Source organism: Neolamprologus brichardi, chromosome 9, assembly GCF_056152115.1.
Source record: "Neolamprologus brichardi isolate AB-2024 chromosome 9, ASM5615211v1, whole genome shotgun sequence".
Lineage (NCBI taxonomy): Eukaryota > Metazoa > Chordata > Actinopteri > Cichliformes > Cichlidae > Neolamprologus > Neolamprologus brichardi.
This window is the reverse complement of record NC_142112.1, coordinates 21666550-21692056: the sequence shown is the minus strand read 5'-3', so window position 1 is coordinate 21692056 and position 25507 is coordinate 21666550. Positions and strand designations below refer to the sequence as shown.

Below are 25507 nucleotides of genomic sequence, written 5' to 3'. Positions count from 1 at the left end.
TTAGTTACTAGCCATTCTTCTCTGATCCATGGCCTCAACAAGGCCTTTTTACCCAAGGAACGGCTGCTAAGTTGATATTTTCTTGTTTTTGGACCATTCTCTGTGAACCCCGGAGATGGTGCTATCCCAGTTTAGGGATAGCACTGAGGTGATACCTGAAAGGTGAACTGAATGGTAAACGAGGATCAAAATACAAGAAGAAAGCATAATGTTGTTTAACAAGGCATAACATCTTTATTGTTATACACATAACTTCATCTCCAAAGACTTTGCACAAATCAGTGGGGTAATATGAACCTTGCGATATCAAAAGTCTCCCACAGTTTCTTGTTATTTCCTAAAATACTCAAACAAATACATCTGCTTTTCACATCCCCAATGGTACATACAGTACATCCAATTAGAAATAAAGATTTTATTTTTCCACTGTCAAACATTATCATATGTGCATTACATTACCAATTACAAACAAGTTATATTCATTGTCAAAATAGGTGTGCAAATTGTTAGAAAAATACCAACTCATACCAGATTCTGGATTGTGCTCTGTAAAAATCCTTATAAATAGTATATAATAATCTATATAAATGTCTCTAACATGCAATGTTGCAATTCAAAAAAATATCCCATAAACAGACTGTTCAGGTAAACCCTCTGAAACTCCAGCCTTAACCTTTATTTGTCTACACCATAGTTTTCTTTAAATAAATGTCAGTAGTTAGTTTTTCAGTAGTTCTGTGGACGGTTTGCAAACATCAAACTGGTTGAAGTGTTCTCGAAAAGTAACGTGCTACTCATTCCTCCACCAAGGCTGGTGATGGATACCATTTGTGTGTTTGCCAGCAACGTTATGCAATAACTACTGAGGCCAATTTTCATGAAACGTGGTGGAGAGGTGGACTATGGGCAAAGGAAGAATTTATTGAATTTTGGTGCAGGTTGGATCACTTCCTTTAAAACTGTGAAACAAGCTGCTGGCCTTAGTGGAGGATGAGCGCTCAACTAGTTTCATAAGAGACATTATAGTAAAGTTGACCTACCAAGAAAAAAAAGGACTGCATTAAAGAAAATCTAGACATTTTAAAGCCCTTTCTGTGATGACCAGTGTTCACAAACACATCAGCTATACAATGAATAAATAATTAATCTTGGTACAGGTGACAGTAAATGTCCACCGTATATAAATAACCACTTTGAAAATCAAAGAAACTCATGCCATACCTGCAACAAAGACTACAAGCAGCTACGATGAGGCAAGTTAAAAGCATGGTTCAGGTGATGACAACAGTCAGAGTATTTCCCACATACAACAAAGTTAAGACAAGGATGGCATTTCTTTCCCTCCCCCCCGCTTCCTCATCATTTTTGAGGTAAACAGTAGTACTGTTAAAGACTTTTGAAGGCATCTCTCTTCTCCCTGCAGCCACATTCCCCATGGCCTTGACCTGAATAAACTGTCCACAAAACTGTCTCGATCCAGTCTCATAAGCAAGCAAGCAAGCAAGCAAGCATTTCTGGGCTTACACAAGCAGCTGTGCGAGCTGCGTTTTTGCATCTTATCGGTATAGTGAAAGCAAAGAATAGTGACGAAATCCAAGCTAAATGGTCTACGCGTGTACAATGAAATAATTTTCCTTCCAATTTCATAAATAAGACATTTGTTACCCTCAGAGTGAGCGAGCTTCTAAAGTACTGCTTTCCTAATCATAATGACTGCTGTCAATTACCACTTCTCTCAAAACCAGCCTATTAAAAAGATGCGAGTCTCACATAATAAATGGAAATAAAAAAGGATGTTCATAATGGCCGTACTCTAACCTTTTGAAAGTATAAACATATTGCACTTTCAGTTACGCGGTTGCGTAACGTCAAATTACAGCTCAATTGTTGGAAATGAACAAAGGGAAAGCAAAATGTATTTATTAGTTCCGAGAAGAGAACAGATTTCTACAAGCAAATGACGGCAGGTAACCAACATTGATAGAACATCTATGAACAAAAAACTACGTTAGAACAAAAAAGAAAGAAAAACAAAGTGTTCAAAACTGTACCATGCACGGGGAGTGTTTCAAAGCAGTGTATCCTGGATCACAAAGGACGGAGCTTGAGAAAGGTGCAGTGATGTTTGGGTTAACAGAGTAAGACTGGCTAGTGACCGTGCTAGCACTGACTGCTGGCAGCGGCCATGCCCACTTTCCTCTTGCAAGAGTGGCTAGAACCCCAGAAAACTCTCCAAACACCCAAAGCGCACTCCTGCTGCGACCGTCCCCCCTCTTCAACCCCTTCCCCCAGCCCTCGAGCCGGGCTCACATCTCCCCATCAAAACGTCAGATGGCAAAATAGAAAGGCAGCTGTTTGCTCCCGTCATCTAAAAGTGCATCTCCACACTCTTCCAGCACAGTCCGTCAGCCCACTGCTATCGCTGCCAAGGCAGTGGAAGTGGGCTACAGAGACCTGTGCTTGGATCAGCACATGTGTGGGCTTCAATTACGTCTTCTTCTCTTTTTTTTTCATTATATGTATATATTTTTTTTAGATTGCGTATGTTTGGTTGCAATTTTTAAACATTTTCTTTATCGCACTAGACACAACATTTCACTTTAGCTTTTAGAGAAGCCAAAGGAGTGCTAATTCACGGGGCTGGCCCTAAACAAGGCCAGTGTCAGGTTGGTGTTATCGTTGCCTTCCTCTCGATTCTCTTCGGTTTCATGCTGATTCCTTTGGCCATCCCCGTGTTTCACTGGCGGCATTTTCATGTTTCAAGGCCGACGATGCAACTGTACCAGTTGCCATGGTTCCGCTGGAACATAAGACAGTTTGTTTGTAACTTTCTGGATTTAATTGAGCCCTGTCACATTTCAGATGCACGCTGAGGCGCATCAAGGAGTCGAGACATTAATTCATGCTGTGATCATTGATTTCTGTTGGAGAGCAAATATGGGATGAAACAATACAGTAAATCAGCTTACCTGAGACACAGCATCATCATGTCAGAAAATGGACAAATATAATTGCGAGGCCAATATTCAACAGCATTACCATAGCAACAAGGATTGAGTTAGGACCCTGCAAAAAATGACAAAATATATAAAAATCATACAGTAGGGAATCAAATGATCTGTACTGTAATGAGACCTCAACGTGTAACGTGTTAGGATCCCTGTATATAAAAGATGGTGTAGCCACCATAACACCACCCACTGATTCACTGAGCCTAGAGTCTAGCATTGTGGACATTTAAGACTTTTCAAACCAAATGTCACAAGTGACATAAATGAAAAAGTTAAAAAAAAAATCCAGGAAAGTCTACCCTAAAGCACATCCTGATTTAGCATCTATTTTATTTTAAATGATTTACACAAGTATTAAATGAACGTCATGCTGTATTAAATAAGACTTTAAGCTAGCAATTGAGCTCACCAACTCCTAGGTAAATGTTTATTCAAGTCATAAAGTCATCAAGTCATGTGGGGAGAAAAACTGTCATATTGCAGTTTCCAAGTTCCAAAAGTTCATCCTCTTTCGCGTTTGCAGACATCCATCTTTTATATACAGGCCATGTTTCAAAGTCAAAACATGAATGTGAATCAATAAAATATAAAGAATAAAGTGGTATTGAGGGTATCACGCTACCTTTATCTTTCAAAGAGTTGTTGCAGTTCAGATTTATAGTACTAGCTTAGTACAATACAAGATTAAAAGTTTGGGTAATCAGTGATTATTTTATACTTTCAACTGGAATTAGTCATCAGACAACTACTGCAGAAGCTACCTAGAATGAGTCTGATATTTAAACCTGCTTTAGACAGATTGGTTAATGAGATATGTGTTTGTGTCCCACTTTTGTGCTAAGCTAAGCTAATCCACTACTGGGTGTAGCTTCTCATTTACAACACAACGTTCAGCAAAAAAGCACAAATGTGTGTTTAAGTCAGATATTTTTCCAAAACCTTTGCTTTAAAGCACACTTTCCCATCCTGTCACTTACCGTTTCTTCCATGCTTTCTGCAATTTCCATGCTTGCTTTCTTTGTGTCTGCGAGGCTCTTTGGCTTTAGGGAATCCTGCTTCCTGAGTTTCTGGTCGCTTTTGCTATCCCGTATAGATGCTGGCTTAGGAGTGGGTGTACTAAAAGATCTAGGGGGTTGTGGGGGCATACGTGCCAAAGCCAGGGCACTAGGCTCTTCTTCTGGATCCTCAGGTTCTGGGGGTGGAGGGACCCTTGTAGGGGCCTTGACGTAGTAACTGTGATATTCAGTGTGGAGCTGGCCATTGACTGGAATTGCAGGAGGCTGTGAAGGGGGCACAGATGCTGGGGTGGGTTGCTGAACTTTAGTGGGTTTAGGTGGAGCCTCGATTTGGGCCTGAGAAGCTTTGGGCCCATCGGTGACGGGCTGCCGTTCTTCTTTACTCAGCTTCCTACTAGACCGCTCATCCTTGCTGGTCTTCTGACTTAGTTTCTCTTCTTTGCTAATCTTGCGGGAAGGTTTTTCTTCTTTGCTGGTTTTGCGGCTGGTGCTGTTGTTGGTGAGCTGTCCTTTCTTCTTGCTGGAGTGAGGTGAGGGGGGCGGTGTGGTTGCAGGGCTGGTCGCAGGAGAGTGGGGAGGCGTTGTGCCTTTTCGGTAAAAGTGGGGAGAATCTCTCGGAGAGCTGTCCTTCTTTTCAACAGGGACCTCTTTAATCTCCACTGGCTCCTTTAACTGCTGTTTTACATAGTCGGGACCTGAAGAGGAGAGACAGGTAAAACGCATTAACGTGACATACTGTTTGCCTTCAACATACAGATGAAATTTAAACCACATCTACCCTCAAGCGCAGTTAAACTTTCAAATAAAATATTCATCAACATTATATTGAAATTCAATAACTCCGCAAAGCCTAGAAAAGAGGGTCACGGGGAGACAGAAAGAAATGGACTGATTAATGCAAGGTCACAAACACCATTTCACAAAGAAAGCCTCCCCTGCATGCTCATCTTCATCATCAGTCATTCTCTTTTATCAGTATGTCGCTTTCCTGGAAAGTCTTTTCAGTTATTAGCATCCAATATGGCCACGCAGATAATGAGAGGTGACCCCGAGGTACAGCACTGACACGCTTTGATGCGAGGAAGATCATTCCTTTTACTACAGAAAGAGCTTTTGGACTGCCTGGGTTAGTGGACGCTCACGGACTTCGAGACTAAATGAAAACTTCTCTTTCAACTATGTAGATGTTGAAATCTCCTCTAATATCCTTTTTAACGTGCAGACAATAAAGCTGAATGTAAATGTAATTTCGCATGTGGGAAAAGTGACACCTTATCTGTCCCTTCTGTTCTCCTGCTGAATTAACATTTATTAGAGACATTAAGCTCTTTGTTCGCCTGTTTTTCTCCCCTTCGCCTGAATTAGATGGTGTCAGAGTGACTAAGAGGAGGGATAATGTTGCTTTGTTTGAAGTACATCAGGCGGTATGGGCAGAAAATGATTCTCTGCATTCCATATGATAGAAATAAATAAAGGAGTTATAGAGAAATATATATATATATATATATATATTTGGCTGTTATGCTCTATCTGCACGTTGTCTCGTTCAGCACAGACTCATTGAGCTGGAAAATGGTTGATCTCAGAGATCAGTCTTGTCTCATACATGCCTGACACCAATTAAGCTTGCACAGTACAATTTAGTCTCAAAGAGTTAACATTAATTTGCCACTCATCAGTTCTTGGAACAATTACGCAAATCCAGAAGGTAACAAGTCTATCCAGTCTCATATGAGTGTAATCGGCCTTACTGGGGAATCTTTCAGGCCTCAGTACTCTTAAGCCCAAAGTACTTTTCAGCTGCGTGGCAGCCTAATTTGTTTCATAGCCACCACAACCAATAAGACCCACTACAAACAGACATGGGGACATTTGAACATCTGTGGGGCTTAATATATCTGCTGAGCTTAATTTCACACCATAGCTCAATGAGAGTTAGGGCCTCGTGGGCGGATCCAGGCAATTTCACTATGGATGGGGACGGATTCCTTCAAGAGGTTCCAGGCATTTTCTGAATGGTTCTTGGCACTTAAACACTCCCCCCTCCCCAACACCACAGCCTCAAACAGATAGAGGACCACAACACTGGGCGTCAGGAAAATCTACACTTCTGCAGCCATGCTCAATTCCAAACTATGCCGATCATGCTTTTCCTGTTTCAAAATAAGACTTGTGAATGTACAGGATATATTTATGATTGTTTTGTAGATATTTCAGGATGTATACATCCTCTTGACAAGTTAGTGAAGATTTATTAGAGCTGCTCTTCCAAGGAATCCTGCCAGGTCAGCTGGAACATGTACTGGTTACCCAAATGCCTGTGGTGTTTCTTTCCGTTGCGAACATTGATCAACTGGGCTGAGTCTGCAGCCTTCTCAAAGAGGGTCATTAAAATAGGGCATGATACCCAGCCATGACCAAAACAAAAATACTTGAGATACAAACACAGATAAAAATGCGAGTTTCAGGATAAGGGAGATTTTTTTCGTATCCTCAACTTATTTATTTTCAATAACTCAAACACTTACACTTTACTTTCTTCTCACACGATTGTTGTATCTTTGAGGTTTATTTGAATGCGAGCTTTTGTTTAAGCTGCAGGATGCCAGTTCAGTTTATGTTAATCCACAGCACATTTTCTGCTCCACTGCACTCTTAGCAAAACACACGCTCTTTCCCTCTCTCTGGCACCCACACGCACAAGATCACACACACACACAAAACACAACAGATTGGCTGCTTAAGACCTAGCCACCCCTGTCCTTAATATGAGATGAACAGCGGTAGCAGGGGGAAAAGCCTGGGGCCGGGGTAAGTGCGGGCATCAATGTTTATGTGTAATGGGGGGAGGCGGGGGGTGGGGGTGGAGTACAGTATATGCGACTATCACATCTGCTGCCATTGTGCATCTGAGTACACCTCAGCTTAAGGCTCATAGAAGTCAAGAGTTTTTGGATGAATGATGACAGGTCTACATGGAAATGAACACTTCCACATAGCAAACTTTGCCACCTAGCTTTATTTTTCCACACGGTAGTTAAATGAAAATTCCTGGTTTATCTGCTTTGACGACTCATTTGCTTTTGTTTAATGTATTCTTACATGGATATACTGCTTTATACATGCGTTGCACATGTATTAGTCTGTTCTATGTGCTGTGATCTCAGCTTGCTCGGTTAGATTTAAGATTCATAACTCCATTTGCAGCTTTTGAGATTTTCTCTTTCTTCCTCCTACTCACACTGGCAGATGGGCAGAGGGAGCTGTTATTGTTTGGCCAGATTACATTCACTACGGTTACATAGCCTACGCAGACACATGCAGAAATTAGTGACAAACTAAAGAAAAAGCTGAACCCTTGACCCCGCACTATGAGGACACGCTGTGAGGGGATTTTGATGGCAAGGCTTGGATCCACTTGTCCCCCACTTAGAGGGAAGGATCACTGCAAATCAATACAAGGCATTTCTCCGTGATCACCTATCCGATAAAGAAAGTGGTCTTTTCCAGGATTACAGTGCCCCCATTCACAGGGCATTAAGGGGGTCACTGAATGCTTTTATGAGTATAAAAAAAGGATGAATATTTTATGCTATGGTTTTTACAGTCACCAGATATTAGCCTCTTTACTCTCTATATATTTTAGACGAATCACGTTCAATCCCTTCAGTAGGTTTCCAGAGAGTCTCAACACATTGCTAATATGCTTTAGGTTTTTTTTTTCCCTTTTGATTTGTTACCCATCTGTATGCATTTGAAATTATGTAAATAAAAGATTTCCCTACTGTCATTTGCTAATGGGTGAATGTGATCACTGTCTGACTGCGCTTTGTTTGCAAAAGCCCACATGCAAAGAAGAACCTTGAAGGCCTCACATGCACACACGCTGACAGGAGGGACTGACAGTAATATCTCGCCACCGTAATGCAATGTTTTGTCTCTGCCTGTCTGCCTTATTCTACTTTTTGATTACGACCATTTCAAAAAAGTGGGACACGTAAATAGTTTTTGAAATCTGGTCAGTCACGTAAGGCAAGTTATATCCTGTATCCTTGAAAGTCAAAAGAAGTTTCTGATTTACTTTAAACTTCACATGAGCTACTGCGGTAAAACTTACTGCACACCTGCTGCTATGAATAAACAGCAGCACCTGCACACGTCTGATTTTCAGCCTTGACAGGTCGAGGCTTTTATGGTTCCGCCAGGTCCAAGTGCACCTTGACCGGGTCAAACAGGGCAGAGCAGGACCCCCTGCTGGTCCCCTCACCCTCCAGCAACCCCCACACCCCCTCTACGACCCATTGAAGGAAGGAACAGCTGCTCTGCCTCGGCCCAATGGAGGGGGCGAGTGCGGGACTGAGCTCGTCTCAGTGCATAAGGATTTCAGCTATGTCTCCATTAGACACCAGTGAGCACACATCGGCACCAAATATAGCCCAATTAACGTCACGCCACAGGCCACGCCCAGCTAACCCTCTCTACTGCCCCTCCAGGGTGCTGTGTGTGAATCAATCATAAAGGTCAGGGTCCCGTTCCCTATGACCCTCACATTGCTTTTGAAGTACACACTCCTAATCTTGGTGATAATCTCCTATGAGTACAAAATGCCAGTTATGAACAACAGGGGGCTTGGGCCCGTTGTTGCTACCCTAGAGGATTTGAGTTTGAACATCTTTGCCTCACTGTAACATCATGACAAACAAGGTTATAACAGAAAAAATATTCTAAATAACTTTTTCCATAATTGAGAGCAACAACTGCTGTAGTCGCCTTACAAAAAAGCTGCAAATAGGGGTAGCTATTTACACTCGAACATGACCTAATTAGCAAAAGGGCAGAGCACAAACCAGCAACAATCCTAGAAAATCTGAGCTAGACTCTACAAAAACCAGCTTGTTCATAAACAAGATATAAATTAATAAGCGATTTGACTCTTTGCAGGTGCCCCTCTGGCTGTCAGCTGGGTTTACCAGACACGCTTACGTAACTTGAACGTTTAAATGCTGCGGCTCAGATGTCGCCCTGCGCCGCACATTATTATGACATCGGCCACTCTCTCATTCATGATCCGACTTATAAGGCAAGGACACTCTCCGCACAGACTTGTGAACCCGGAGATCACCCAGCCTGCCAAGCATGACCACTGTTTTCCACAACACAAACAAGTCTCCTGATGTCTCTAGCTCCCTGGCTGGCCATTTCTGCGGCTTAGTGAAGGGACATGCTTGAATGGGTCCCATTGTCAATCTATTTCTCACCCTCTATTTTGCGGTGGCTTTTGGCAAACACCCAAGGTCACGAGCTCATAGGCGTAAATATATTACACCAAGTGGAAGAGGAAAGTATAGTATAGGTCTTACACTGTAAATATAAATAAACAAAACAAAAATAAAAAGGTGTGCAATAGCACCTCTCTGGGATTCAGTGTTTTACCTGGAGCCCACCTGCACCTCAAGGTTTTTAGCAAAAACACACCTCGCTCTCTGACAATTAATACAGTAGGATATGACCCTAAAGCTCAGCTTATCTTGTAAATTACATAAAGAGTTGAGTTGACGTCTCAACTGTGAACTAGTGTATAGTGTGAAAGGGTTAGCTGGTCATGCTTCACGTAGATAGAAGATATTCCTGTCCGGTATTAGGAACAAAAGACCTTTATTGATTTAACTCACAACCACCCATAAGCCATTTCTACACTCCACCAAAGGACGAGTTTATGTAATGCAAAAAAAAAAAAGAACAGAAATGTTTTACATTCACACTTTTTTTTGGTCAGAGTTTATCACTGCAAATTTTAGCAGGCATATCTGAGCTGTTACTGCAGGCCTTTGAGGGCTAAGACAACAGAAAACAGTAGCCGACTGTGCTTTGTCTAAGCACAAACACAGTCCTCCATTGTGGTGCTACAAATCATCTTCAGTACCTCTAGTCTTCGATTACAGACATTGAACTCCAGTCCCTGCTCTTTTGTGCACCCAGAACAAGCTCATTACTGACTCACACACAGTCAGTGCAAACAACCTTAAAACTATGCAAATACCATCATTCACACACAGTACCCAACCCCTTACCCATTACCCAGTCCCAAAAAATGTGTTTTCATGGACAAATTAGTTGTTGGATTTTAGATCAGCTTGATTTTTTTCAATGTCCCACCGTTGGGTGTGAATCTTGAGACAGTCTTTGCTTCAGCTGCAGATTCAGTGCTGGTTTAGCACACCTGCAGTCTGTTTTGTATTCCGACCACAAAATAGTAAGAGAGACTACAATTTTTGATAATTAACACACTCTAAAAGCCTGTGATGGGAACATGAAGCATAACAAGGACACAAGTAAGATTACCTGGCTGGTAGAAGTTGGGTGAGAGCTCCCGGGCAACCGCCCTGGCAATTTCAGATTCATGCACCGCAGAGATCGCGGCCTGGTCTGCAGCCTCACTTTTTGTCCTAGCATGGGCTGTTCTGTGAATGCATAAACAAAAATAAGTGTTAGAAAAATGGAAACAATGAAGAGCTGCTCTCCAACACAGACATATAACGGGCACACTGGTGGGCAGTGCCAGCGTAACCTGCTGCTCTTTATCTGTCATCAATCATCAAAGAACCTTGTATTTAAACCTTTTTCAGATCTAGACATAAAATAACATAAAAAAATCAAGAGACAGAAGAGTAACATGTTTCGAGATCAATATAGGGGTATTAAGGAAATGTGCTGTGATGAAGCAGAGAGAGGCCAAGGGTGACCAGCTTAACAAAGCCTTAAAAAAAACTCAGCTGAGAGATATGCGTGTCCACATGTGAAAACACGCAAACCATGGCTATAGGCAGTATCTCTGTGCCAGGGAACGAAGATGTCTCTCTCTCTCTTCTACCACTGCGGTTATTTAAAAATAAAGAGACCAAACAAACACATAAAGATCATCAATTAAAGTTGATTACTCACTTAAATATAAAAATGACAGGGACAAAAAATGCTCAAGTGATATGAGACAAGTGCAACAAGGAACGTGAGGATCTAGATGGGAAGTTCAAGTATCACTTTAAGAATTGACAGCTGTGCCCGCTGCCCTGCTTAACCCCACTCATCCATCTATCTCGCACTGTCCTGTGTTCTCTCTTTCAATCAATGCTCCTGTTTTGTTTTTTCCCCCGATCCTGCTTCATTCGTCTATTGGCTCATGCCATCATCCCTCTGCATCCCCACTCCTCCCCTCCCTCCCACCGTCTTGCTGTTAGAGTGACCCCATCCGGACAGATGTCTCTATTTCTGTCCTTGGACTCTGGGGCTGTCCTGCTTCAGAGGACAGGAACATTAAGATATTAAAATTCATGAGGAACCAAGAAATAAGCAACCAGCCAAAGGACATGCTGAGGGTATGTTTGACCAGCTGCAGATAAAAATTCGGTTTCAAGAGTCTTTAACAGTGTAACTCATAATGCCTCGGTTCTTGCTGCGCTACAGGAATTTCACTGTTGTGGCTCATACCAGGCACACTGTAGCATTCATTGTCTTCCTCAGGAAAGCTAAGGCAGCTAAAAATTGACAATAAAGCATTCCAGTTACATCACACCACTGACATGCATACTGCTCGCCGCACATGCTATCAGAAGGACACCGAGGCTTCTATTTCTGCAATGTGTGAAATATCCTGCTATGTGAATGGAAGCATGAATGTGCCTCGAATGTATACAGCATGCCCATGGCATGTCCTAAGGATCTTCACAGAGGAGTGGGCATTAATTCATGGCCAGACAGAGGAAGTGATGCAGACTGTTCCCAGACAGGATATCTGGTGGTGGGAGGTGACAGGCGGAGAATGATGGGAGTAGAGGTGTGATAGAGCACTGGGACAAGAGGAGAGTGAAATGGAAGGTGAGAAAACATGGGCATGTAGAAGATGGAGATGAAATGCATGGTTCTTTTTTTTGCCTGACATATAGCAACTTAATTAAACTTGCACTGTACACATGGACAGTTCATGGAGTGAGAAGCCTGTAATAACTGTTGTTCACTTTTTACATGTGACTTTTGCGGATTCACTCATCTTCCTGCTTCTGAGGGAAACATCTAGATCACCTTGTAGATATATTCGAGGGTTTTCCCCAATAGGAGCTCCCGATGAGGTAATGAGCTGTGAGAATTGCAGCCATAAAAATCTGAGCGGAAAGACAGCAAAATGCTTCACCGAGCAGATGATAGCTCTCTGTACAGCATGCATCACCCCAGCCAGTTAGTGGCATGCAAATCCTTCCAACAGAGAGCCAAAGTATGCATGAAAACAAACTCTTCACACATTATGAAATGAAATGCACTGTCTTTGCCATGGTAGAGGAAATGAAAAAAAAAAAACCCTGGGTAAACAACAAACAAACGCAAACTCAGGAGTGACCTTGGAGAAAGTTTTTGGAGCGGCGACTTGTAAGACAGTCTGCCCATGAATACAAAGCAACACCTGTTCACGTCTAGCTTTTGGGTTGTGCAGACAGACCTGTGCGGGGATGCTGGGGAGCCTGCTTGCACACGCGCAGGCTGTCACGCACAGACACACTTGGCAGTTTGTAGACATTTGGACAAAGCCTTAAAAGGGTGCAAAACCTTGAAGTGACTCCTTCTGGAGCGTCATCTGCGAGATGATATTGATAAAGCCTTGCGGCTGGCTGTTTCATTAATGTGACAAATGAAGAGTGTGAAAACAGTTGAGTCAGTTTGGCAGCGAGTGTGGCGAATGGTCTTTCTGTCTGTGTGTATTTGAAACATGGGGGAGAAAAAGAAGGGGGGGGGGGGGGGGGAGAGAATAACTGAGCCAAAGGAGAAAAGTGGGAGCAAGAGAAAGAAAGAGGGGGCGAGAGGCTGCCCCTTTAAAGACTCTTCGGCATTTAGAACTGCTGAGGTATGCATCTCAGCCCCTCTAATTTTACTGTAGGGTTAAATTTCAGTCCTCAGGCCACAGGCAGCACGGTGCATCACGCTATAAGGACTGTTATGCCTCGGTCGCGTGCTGAATACAGTACTGTGTGTGTATGCGCCTGTTGTGTGTGTGTGTGCAAATTCCCAATAGTAAGGCTTCCGTCCATCACTCCCTAGGCTATGGCCTATTTGAGAAATCTCTTTCACATATGCTGGCATAGTTTTGAACCCCTCTATTGCCTTTCGGTCCCCTCTGCACCCATCCTGTTTTTATTTTCTGTCATTTTTCTGCTCTTTACCACACTAACCTATTCCCCTTCCCCCTCAATCCAAGCTTGATAGCTTAACTGGAATGCTTACTAGTACAAGATATTAGATGAGTCTTTACCTTATCTGTGATAGACAACAGCTATCCTTTAAACTCCATCACTCTCTTTATTTGCCCACAACCAAGAGCAAACTATTGCTACTACAAAGCAAGGGTCATGTTCCATTTGTCTGCTCTGCGTGCACAAATCAGTGCATGAAAGGATATAATAAATTAACAGAAACTGCTGTCCTATATCTTGGCCAAACAATCCCCGCTCCAAAGCAGCAGCACAGACAGTCTGCACAAATTAGCACTTAGCTTGCCCCGCACATATATCCATGCAAGGCTGCTATTGAATTCCCGGCTGGTGCTAATTCAGGATTACTCAAGCATGACTAACACCATTAGCGGTTAGCTAAAACCGACTCTGAAATTATTCAGGAATTATTCTCGGACTGAGGCCTTGGCTCATATTACCAGGGGCTGCAGCAGTGGGGGACACAATAGCTTTTGCAAATGAGGTTCAAAGGGAAAGATGGAGTGGCTGTTATTATGAGATAAGCTAACATTATGCTGAAGAGAGAGCTGTGTTGCTGTATAATGGAAATATTTATGCACACTCATGTCTGACCGATAACATGTATTGTACTGATGTTTGGAGGGGATGGGCTCTGTGCTCAGTCCTTTCTTCTGTTTTGTATTGCCTTTTTTTTTTCGTACTGTTACTCTGTTTTTATTTCACTGTCAGACTGAAAGCTTTGTTCTCCCTGATATGCCACAGTATGCACAGACCTATCCATACACATCAACGAGGTTGCTGAGGCAAAGACTCAGTGACTGCAGAGGCTCAAACCTCCTCTGGAATTAACATCAGCGAAAAAAACTGTGTGCCTGGAGCTTCATGACACGGGCTTCCATGATAGAGCAGCTCCCGTAGGTGTGATATGTAGGTAGCATGTGACAGTGTTTAGGCAACCAATGTTTAACACCATGTTGACTAAGAGGAGTATGTAAAATAAAGTCCTGCAATTAATCGAGTAATCATGGTGTTAAATATGTGTGGAAAAAATAGCAATGATTCTGTACTATTTGCCAATTTCTGATTTCTGCCATCATGACATCATTTTTTCCTCCCTCTCAGATTTTGTATTTTTCATAGAGGTTGAACTAACAGGTAGAGACAAACTGAGAAGCTGTTCCCAAACAGACTTCATTTCTGGGAAGAAGAATGAGTAGAATCAGTTTTGATTAAACAGGAAAATCCCCAAACTCTGCCAACATTTTTGGCTGTGGATTACAAACAGACCTAATCTCCCGCTGGTATTTTCTACTCAAGAGCTATAAAGTGAACCCTCCACGTCGCCTAACCCTCATCGGGTAACGGGCGTAACATGCAGGTATGTGAATCTATCAGGATTTCATCGTGTTCTTCTCAACACGGCACTGATCTGTGGTACATGTTTGGACCTCTGATATGTTGAAGTCCTGATACGCTCTTCGTGCCGTTATGAATCCTTGGGCGTGTTGAGAGAGTGACACAGAATCTCTTACTGAGATGATCCCTCTGGTTTTGGTGAAGGGCAGTGGCGGGGATTCAGACCTCAGCTCTGTGTCAACACTGTTGGTGAAACATGGCCACAGCTGATACAGCTAATGACACAGAGGGGGAGGGAGTGATGTTGGCCGAAGAATTCGCAGCAGAGAAACAGCTTATATTTGCTTTTCCAGTTGAGCAAAAGCAAATATAAGCAATGAAAATATGAGAGGCTTGATGATGAAAAAAAGACTTTTGACAAATATGTCAATTCAGATTCACTCAGTTCACCTATGTGTTCCTAAATATTTATTTTATACATATTATATACATATAAAGTGACAAATAACTCATACAAGAGATCGGGAACTAATAATATGAGTACTCGGACATCAAATTTAAAAAAAATTCCAGTAAAAAGACAAAGTAGTTATTAAATATCTCACAAGCTAACCTGTATATAAGAATGACATACAATCCTTAGAAAAAGTTAGCAATGGATATATTTAAAAGTTTGAGGTATTTTCATATTCAATCCAAAGGTGATCCAATGGTGATTGGAGCTTGGCGCGTACTAAAAGGCCCAAAGTGTGCCATGAAAATATCCCACACAATACCACACTGCCACCAGCACCAGCCTGAACAATTGATAAAGAGTGAGTTGAATCCATGCTTTCTATTCCAAATTCTGACCCTACCCTCTAAATGTCGCAGAAAAAAAATCGAGACTCATCAGCAGCGATTTTCTAGTCATCTTCTTTCCAATCGCAGTGTGCCTGTGTGAATCAAAAGCTTCAGTTTCTTGTTCTTAGTTTACAGAAGTGTGCTCTTCTGCTGCTGTAACCCAACTGCTTCAAGTGTTGTTTGTTCAGAGATGCTGCCTGTCAGCAGTCTGGCTATTTTACCCTGACTTTTGACACCAACAAGCCATTTTTCACCCAGAGAACTGACGCTCACTGCATATCTTGTCTTTTTCAGACCATTCTCTGTAAACCCTAGAGATGGATTGTGTGAAAACTCCCAGTAGATCGACATCTTCTGAAATGCAATGCCATGTTTAAAGTCATTTAAATCACCTTCTTTCCCCATTCTGATGTTCACTTTGAACTTCAGCAGGGTCATTTTGTCCATGTTTACATGCCTAAATGCACTGAGTTGCTGGCATGTGAGTGGCTGATTAGGCAATTGCCTTAATTAACAGTAGACACCAAATAAAGTTTATATACCTTCTATGGTCCCACAGAGTAGGTGTAACAATTTTAAATTTAGGACAAAGACGATTCTGGTGTAAGAATTAGTGCTGACATTTAAATTGTGTTGCTGTATTAGATATAAGGAGAACAAATGTGCATTGAACATTAAAATTCACATTAAAATAATATCAGATAAAATAAGGAAAGTATTCTATATTTATTAACCTTTACAGAATAATCAGTACTGATAAGAACTGATAAGAATTGTTTTTCCTGTTGCTTAACATGAATTCAAGCTGCTCCAACACTGACATTGTAGACGCACATACAAGGCTCCCATGCAAATCAAGCCATGGCGATTATACAAACATTATGCACACATACACATCAATCATATACACATTCAAACATATACATGCAAAAGCTTTTGACCTGCACCTTAAATAAAATGAGCAACCTCCCATGCAAATGACTGCGTTAACTCCAGTTTACTCTCTCTCCCTCTCTCACATATAAACACAGATTATATCTGCAAGAAAAACTTAAAGGCCAATTAATGAGATATGCCCTAATGAGGTCTATTGGGAATAAGTGTAAAGAAAGGGCAACTGTGAACTGCTCTTGCATTATTGCATTAAAGCAAACATGGCTGATAGGAGTCCACAGTAAATCTCCAACTGGAAACAGGCGTGTTGCACAAGCCTTGGAGGATGACTGTGTTAAACTAACGGCGCTTCTTCACTCGGCTAATTTATAAGAAAATCATCAAATGAGTGACATGACGATGACGGCGGTGAGGCAGTAACCATGGTAACCACCAGAGACACTTGAGCGAGCTGTCCAACCAGGCATCTGGTCTGTATTAATGAATCTGCAAATGAACGAGCACACAGCCTAATGTATGGGAACGCGTTTATGCACGTGCAAACAGACACAACACAGCTATTTTTAAACTCTATAGAAATAAAAGCACTTAAACTGACTCGCATAATGCATAGCTTTGTAACATAGCTGACAAAAAAACAAAACCCCTCCCCACAAACAAACAACTGCTCCACGGTGTCTCTAATTTAACTACGACGCTCAACATCCGAAGCTGAACCTGCACGAGTAAAGGTCACATTGCCTGGCAACCACTTGAGCTTAAGGAATAGTTTTAATTATGGTCTGTTCTCTCTTTCCTCCAATCTCTTGCCACTATTCACCCCACTGTCTGCACACACACACACACACACACACCCATCAATTTCCTTTTCAGTGCAAAGCCAAGCAGAGCATTAGCATTAGGTTACATCTGCCCACTGCTAAATAAATTGTGATGTAAGGTTCACGCAATCTGCATGTTCTGGCTGTTTCATGAACGAGCCGGAAGACCTGTGCAAAAAAACCCCAACCCTGATAATGACACATAAAGTCTCCTATTGCAGCAATCTTGTCTCATTATCAGCAACTACAACAGCTAATGTTACAAGTGTCAATCTCTGCATCAGTTAAATCATCTAATTGAGTGCATTAAAACAGACGTGGCTGACTGATTCGATTTTATCAACGTGCCACGCATGAAATAGTAAGCCCAGTGTATGAAAAGAAGCTCACAGGACACTAGTAGCAATTATCCAGACCGATATCAGAACAGCACCACAACTTCCAGGTAGTAAACAGATAATGCTGCCGACTTTTCTCAGATTAGAAAAAGTAGGCAGCTAAGTTGTAAACATCTCAATGATTAAACAACCACTTCTGTCATTATCAGTGACATTTCATTAAATCTAGACCTGAAATCAAAATGTGATTCATTCTTCGCTTCTACTGATTCACATAATTCACACAGCATGTCATCCTACAGGAAGTACTTAAATCTGCTACCTTCAAGGACAAAATGTACTATTCTCCTTGCAGCTACGCAATGAAATTAAAGATCTTTGACTTCTTGATATGGGATTTGGAGCCATAGTTTAGGTTGATTTGATATGATTCATCTCATAAGGAGCAGTCTTACAAACATGCCCCTTGCAACGCTGTTCTGTGAAAATCCTGTTAAATGTTTCCCAACTGGTCTTGGCAGATGGCCGCCCCTTCCCGAGACTGCGTCTGCTGAAAGTGTCTTCCTGTCAAAAGGGAGTTTTTCCTTCCCACTGTCGCCAAAGCGCTTGCTCATAGAGGTCTCATGATTGTTGGGGTTTTCTTTGTTTTCTTTGTATTGCAGTTTGTACTTTACAATATGCAGCACCTCGAGGCAACTGTTGTGATTTGGAGGTATATATAAAAACTGAATTGAATTGAAGTTAACAGAATTTAAATCATCTTATCATTTAATAGTCATTTAATATAGGGAATACACATGCATCATACATTTGCAAGTCAATGAAATACCCAGTATCTACTTATTTTTAACTTATTGACATCTCCCAGAGTGCAATGAAACAGATGAAATGTCCTTATAGACTCCCTTCTACTAAAAGAAATGCATCATGGGTATGGCCACACACACAGCATCATGTCTACATGTGATTACAACAGTGGATGCATGCTTCAGGAAGAGATGCTGTGTGGAAAAGCAACACTCTTATTCAGCAATAGAAGTTATAATTCTATAATCCAATCCGTGAACAGCTGGAGTGAAAGCAGCCTAGCTAGCCAATCAGAGTGGCTGAACAGATTTAGTGGGGCACATCAGTATCCAGAGGTTAAAGACCCATGGCTGTGTTAGCTGTAGGTACAAAAACAAAAAGATGCTTTTAGAGATTTTGAGATTTGCTTCGGACAAACTTAAATGACAGATGTAGTGTTCTTGGTGCCACAGATAAACAGACATTTGCAATTATAGTTAAATGTTTGTTGCTGCCATTCTTTATCATTAAAAGCATTTATTCCTGTTTTTTATGTGACTTTAGGGTAAATACATGTGAAAATGTGTCTGGCATGTAAACATATCAGCCATACCTACGTAATTGGGGACTGAATTTTAAGGATTTTAACGTAATGTAAATTACTTTGACTTGTTACTTAATGAGTTGAGTTTCCCGAAATTAGAATTTTAATGCAAACTACTGATGAATTACTTGCAGTTTTGATAAATGATGTTTGATGCTTTCTTTTTTCTAGTTCCAGCTCCTTAAAGATGAAACTAGACTGCCAACTGAACTCATTTGAAAATCTTACTTTGGATTCATGTATTTTAATGTCATTTTAAAATCCATACAAATGTTGAAGAAAATGACCAGAATGAACCTGTAATAGGATGACAGCCGTTCCTTTTGTAGCCCTGCCTCTCACTCTATCACAGCTGGGATAGGCTCCAACATCCACACGACCTTGATGGATAAGCCGTTAAGAATATCAGTGGCTGCACTCGTACTCAGGGTTCGGTTTAAGGTGATCCAAAGTGACGTGTTTTGTAATCACATTACATTTTTCAGCATTACATACATTACATTAGTAATCAAAGTATGTAATTGCTTGTGTTACAATCATTATTCAGGTACCTGCACCTTGGGCTGATAGAGTAAAAAAAAAAAAAATCTTCAAGCATCCCTTTTTCTTCCAGAGCTCTTAAAGTACAATCAGCTGATTTCACTTTATGTGCAGAGGAGGAAAACTACTACAACTTTTCAGGAGCTGGGATATAGACATTACTTTTATTTTTATTGCACAAAAAAACAACCAAACAAAAAGAAACTAGAACATGATGGTAAAGTGCATCAAAGGCAGAAACAACTGTTACGTTGCTAACAAAACTTTGGCTGTTTGCAAGCATCTGCACAGACAGCGTGCTGACACAAACCTAGCGAAGAACCCAGAGTGATGACAAAGCTGAAAGCGTGCCGACACCAGCCCAGCAGCCACAGCCTGATCTCCAACTCGTAACCAAGGCAGGGATGAGCAGTCAGCCCTGTAGCATTGTAGCCTGTACACATTTCTAAAGTAGGATCACTTTAAGTATCTTTGTGCTGGTTTTCAACGTTGCATTTTGTTGTTGGTTTTGTGTTCTAATGTAATAAGTAAAAGAAATATTGTATGTGCAGGGATTTATATCACTGACTGTAAAATCCAATAGAGACAGTCAGAACTGTCTGTATTGTACATACTGCAAAGCTAAATATGGCAAAAGCATTGAACTTTCGGAGTAAAAGTCTATTAATGCACTGGAGAGACTGTCACAGTCCACATGCTGTGGATACTATTTTGAGGTGCTGTTAAGTTTATTCCCTGCTGGTGATGTTAACCTGTAAATCAGTGCATTAAACTCAGTAGCACGAACATTAATTTACACTCAATCAGCAGTTCTCCAGGATGCCTTCCTGAAATCTAGCAAAGAATTATAAACCACAGCTGACTGATGCTGATTTTACATACGATCCCATTTACATATTTCCCAGGAAAGCTTATTTAAATTAACGCACACACCGTGCGCCATTCTCTGAAGTCTCAGTTGCTCACTTTTCAGAAACACTGCTTCTCTGTGTGTGTGTAATACAAAACCTGACCTACTCCACTGATTCCAACCCTCATTAACTTCTATTACATACACTATTAATTAGACAAGATGATGCACCACAATGAAGAAGCAGTCTATCTGCTGGTTAATAACCAAGCAAATGTAGTATTCTAGGACATTCATCACAAACTAAATTAAGGAGCAGCTAAACAGGAAATAGAGGAATGGGAAAAATAAGCTGTACAGGGAGTACTTTTAAATATTTAATGACCGCAGTTGAACAGCTACATGAGTTAACCTCTAACAGCCACGGCCTCCACATGACTCCCTTCTACTGCCTGCCTCTTTGCCTGGCTGGCTGACTCATCTCAGTCTTCCTCCAGAAGCTGCAGAAATATGTGCCATTCTCCAAGAGATTACAAGACACAGTCACACACTTCTGGCATGTAGGTGAAACCCAATCCTATCGCCACTGCTGTGGACACAGCCCAACACCCCAATCCTGCAAAACAAGCCTCTGCTATGTGTGGAACAAAGCTTTCTTACAGTAAGTCAGCAAATTTAGTCTATCCCAGTCCTAATTTACACATATTCCTCCTACTCTTGTTAAGATGTATCTTTACGGTGCCAGGAAATGGTACGAACTCCTGTTCTTGGAGGCTGCGGACTGATTTTGTGCCAAAAATCGTTCTTTCTCGCCTTCCTACTGTTTCCCACCAGGGAGGAAAAATATTAAGAAGGAAGTAGAGAGAGAGAGAAAAGAATCTTTCAACTCTCACTCTTGACTTTTTTCCTTTTCTTTCTTAAACCCACAACTTTCAAACTCTACTTCAACATAACCCGATGACATCCACAGGATTGTTTTTCAGCTCTCTGAGCCACGTAAGACATCAAACAGCTGTTTTTTTACAGCTTGAGTAAGTGAGTAAACTGACTTTGATAAATGAAATTGCTGTCCACTATATTAATATCCTTACTAATACTGTGATAATGATTTCAACCACGTTGTCCGGCCAACAAAAACTCAACTGCTTGCATGCTTTTCATCCACCGGCATCTTTCAGAAGCGCTTACTGTGACTTAATATATTGGTAATGTGTTGAAGTACAGACAAATATTGCATTACACAGTATAATTTGATTTGGTCCGTGGGTCATGTGAAACTTGCTCAACTAAGTCATGATATATGTGCCGTTGCCTCAGCGACATTATTTATAGAGCTTTAATAGCCCTAGCTGGGAAATGACTCCGGTCATTAATGATAACGATGCAGATAACCTGAGGCACACGTGGCAGGTTATTTTATGTGTGTGAGTGCACGAGCATTGATTCTGTCAGCAAAAAACCCAAACAAAAACGCAGTGTTACGTCACACCATCGCACTGCCATAAATAAAAGAGAGGGAGAGGTTTAATGTGGGATAAATATAATGTATGATCCTGCTCGCTTTACTCTGACCCGTGATTCGGATCGCTGGCAGCCCCTCACATGCTTACAGTTGCTGCTGTATACCCGTGTGCCTTTTTGCTACTGTACACGCCGTCACTTTGTAAAGAGCCAAATTTGACTTGCTTTTTAAAAGGCGTGTGAAGCTGGGTGGCACCGGTACCCCATTAAATGTATGTGAATGCAGACACAGGGGGAAAAAAAAGAAGCAACCTAACTTTACCACTGCGACTATTTGAAGCAGCATTGAGGGACAGCCAAGATGAAATCTTACATGATGTACTGACTGTTGGGATTATTTTGTTCACTTGTTGAAACACCGGATGATCTATAACTCACTACAAAAAGGGCAGGTGGTGAGTGGCTGAGGCCATCCCACAGCAGGTGACAAACAAACAGGCTGGGGCACAAACGCACCGCACACATTGCGCTTTCTTTGTTCTCTAGCCAAATGTTGGTCGTCTTATCTGATCTCTCTATGCCCAAACAGACACGTGTTACTTGAAATCCCATTTATATGGTATGGACACACATACAGCATTCTCACACATGCACACACACATTTGGAAGAAATGATAGTGTGAGTGAGATGGCGGGCTGCTATATCAGTGTTGGGACGGGTATATATTCCTGGCTGGTGCTGATAAGCCAACTGATGCCTTGCCTTATTTAGGCAGTGCTCTCTGCTGACACACTACCAGAGAAGCACACGCTGCATGTACTCGGACTGTATGTGTTTGTCCAGCAGTTTATGTGAGCTGGAGTATGTATGTGAGGCATTCCTGTGGGGCGATAGTTAGGCTCCCAGTATGAATGCGTATAGACAGAAGTGTGTGTGTGTGTGTTTGAGAGAGATATATACATGGACAGAGGGTGAGATGTTACATGGATACCTGTGCACATGCATATCTACTGTATCTGCTATGTATTTGATCAAAAATATGTAGTACACTGATTTTAGTCTGTCATTCTAGATAGCATGCTCTAGTTTCAACTCCTTTGCTTAACCTCTTAAGCCCCAACGCCCCCTGATACGGGGGCAAAAAGCAGGAGATCAGGTAGGCTTGGGGCTTAAGAGGTTAAAGGTAGAATATGTAAGGCCTAAAAAAGATGAACTAAACTGATCAACTCAAAAAGAAAAGCAGCTGTCTTCCTCCCACTAGGAACCTAAGGTTATGAGTTGATTGCCAACCTGTAACAGAGTGGCGATCTGTCCAGGGTGTATCCTGTGTTTCATGCTACGACAGCTGAGATAGGCTCCAAGTAGAAGAAAATATTGAGAAAGTGTAACATCCAGGATTCTTAAGGTTGTACAGATTACTCTGTCCACGTACTGCAGAAATGATAGAAGTCTAAAGGGCAAAAAAATAAAAGTAGCATCACTTAGAATTAGGGTTGAGCGAATAACCAAATGTTATTTTGGTTTTGGAGGCCTAAAATTGCCTAAATTATTATTGGTATACTCTACTGGTATAATCAACCATTCAATTTTTTTTTTCCATTTTGCAATGGATGCCTTTTCAGCCGGTGGAATAAATTTGTGCGACTGATACCTTTTGCAGCAAAAGATTTACAACATGTTTTGCAAATTGGCGCGTTTTGTTCGACATCATCCATGTGAAATCCAAACAAGTCTCATTCCCTCGCTCATCTGAAACTCCCGCCGGCGCCATGTGTTTCCCTATCTGGTGGTATAAACACGCATGCTCAGCTCAGGGCGCCAGGTAGAAAATTTTTACCGTTGGGAGCAAGGGAGGGGTTAACAATGCATTTGCAGCATGTGGGAGGAAAAAAACTCACAGTGAATAAAAAAAACTCACAGTGAATAACGTGCAGACAGCTTAATACTGCCATGGCAATTTATACTCAGTGGTTACGATAAAGCTATTTTAACCATCGTATGTGAAAAACTCACCATACATTGAGTATATTCGATGTATCGCCAACCGCTACTTGGAATCCGGACCAGCTGGTGGCTGTTTATTGCAAAACAATAGCAACTACTGGAGTAAGACATGCTACATAATGCACCTTTAACAAATCAATTATCTCTGTCTCTCACATCTCTTTACAAACTAAGCAAGTTTAACACGCACAGTCAAATAATCCACGGAGTATTATACACAATGATCCTGAAACATTTTAAATATGTTGAATCAATGATAGTAATTATAGCTAGTTTTTATATTATACCATGAACTACCATACAGATGCAGTCTATTTCTTGGCCACCAGGGGACTGACCTTGTGGTTGTAAAAAGACTTCTTATAAAAATCCCATTGGGCACTGCGTGGATCATGACCAAGAAAACGGCAAAGGTACAAGAGTGAGGACATAATTACTGAAGGAACTACTCATCCCATAACGCACTGCAAATCCAAGCTTCTCCCAGCAGGAGAAATATACAAGGAGGCAATGAGTGATGTCATGATGGCAACATCCATCTTTTTTACTGTATATACACTAGATTATATATATATAGTACATATAACACTAGATTAATCAGACTCTCCACAGCGCGTCCTTGTCCCATCTTCCTCCCCTCAACCCAAACCGAAAGTAGCAGATGTCTGCTCCTCCCTGACCCTGGTTCTACTGGAGGTTTCTTCCTGTTAAAAATTTGTTTTTCCTTCCCAATGTCACCAAAGCGTTTGCTCATAAGGGCTCATACGATTGTTGAGGTTTTCTCTATTTTATTTGTATTACTGTAGATTAATTACCCTAAAATATAAAGCACCTTGAGGAAACTGTTGTTGTGATTTTGCGCTATATAAGTAAAATTGAATTGAATTGAATCCAACAGTATCCATTAAATTATTGGTTCTGATGATTGACTGCACCCACGGAAAGAAAAAATATATACATCCAAAGATCTGCTGCCAGCAATCTCAGAGCTGGGTCACCCATAAATCCAATACAAATTCAGACTCATGTCTATTAAATTTCATGAAAAACTATAGATGCATTTGAGAGCACTATGGACACTATAAACACCCTGTCAGAAGTGAAACTGTAATGTGGAAAACAGTTAGTCTGAATGTTTTGCTCACCAGTGTGAAGGAAAAAACAGACATAAAAATATCATCTGTACATATAAGGTGCTGGTTAACCTTTTACTGGAGCCTGCAGAGCAAACAGTGCAATTGAACATAACACACAAAGTAGGTCTCTATGAATGCACTGTGTTTTTGCTTGTATTTCTCATTCTTAGCATTACAGAGGCAGTGAGCCAAATTAAACTAATATGCAAGCATTATTGAATTTCTGTGCTTAGCAGCTTTTGTAAGGTCAATTTAACATCTCTGCTTTTATTAGATAGTCTACAGAGTAACAGTTTAGCCAGGGATGTGTAATCAGGGTGGACTGCTCTGTGGATATACTGACAAACTGCTGAGTTCCCAAACTGCTGATCTGTAACAAAAAAACAATTTATGGGAGAAGCACCATGACTCGGTAAACTCTTCAGTGGCACATAGAGTCACTTATCTCAGTTCACAGGCCTGATACAACCACACCACACCACTCAAACAAACAAACACACACACAGACACACACACGTATGCATGGACACACTGAAAGAGCTGTGTGTGTACAGAAGGTCACTTTACACAGATAAGGGCAAATGACAACTGTGAATGAGAGACACAGAAC

The 25507-nt window shown here is 41.4% G+C and overlaps 1 protein-coding gene across 1 annotated transcript in view; it reads right to left on the bottom strand.

Annotated features, from left to right (window-relative positions):
- Positions 1-209: 209 nt before the first annotated feature.
- Positions 210-25507, bottom strand: part of jph1a (junctophilin 1a) — a 32593-nt gene continuing 7295 nt past the window's right edge. The window contains exons 4-7 of the mRNA XM_006794616.2: positions 10370-10488; positions 3989-4722; positions 2970-3066; positions 210-2800 (exon numbers count right to left, since the gene is read on the bottom strand). Coding sequence (XP_006794679.2) covers positions 2986-3066; positions 3989-4722; positions 10370-10488 — 934 coding nt within the window. The 3' untranslated portion in view covers positions 210-2800; positions 2970-2985. The remainder of the gene's footprint in view (positions 2801-2969; positions 3067-3988; positions 4723-10369; positions 10489-25507) is intronic.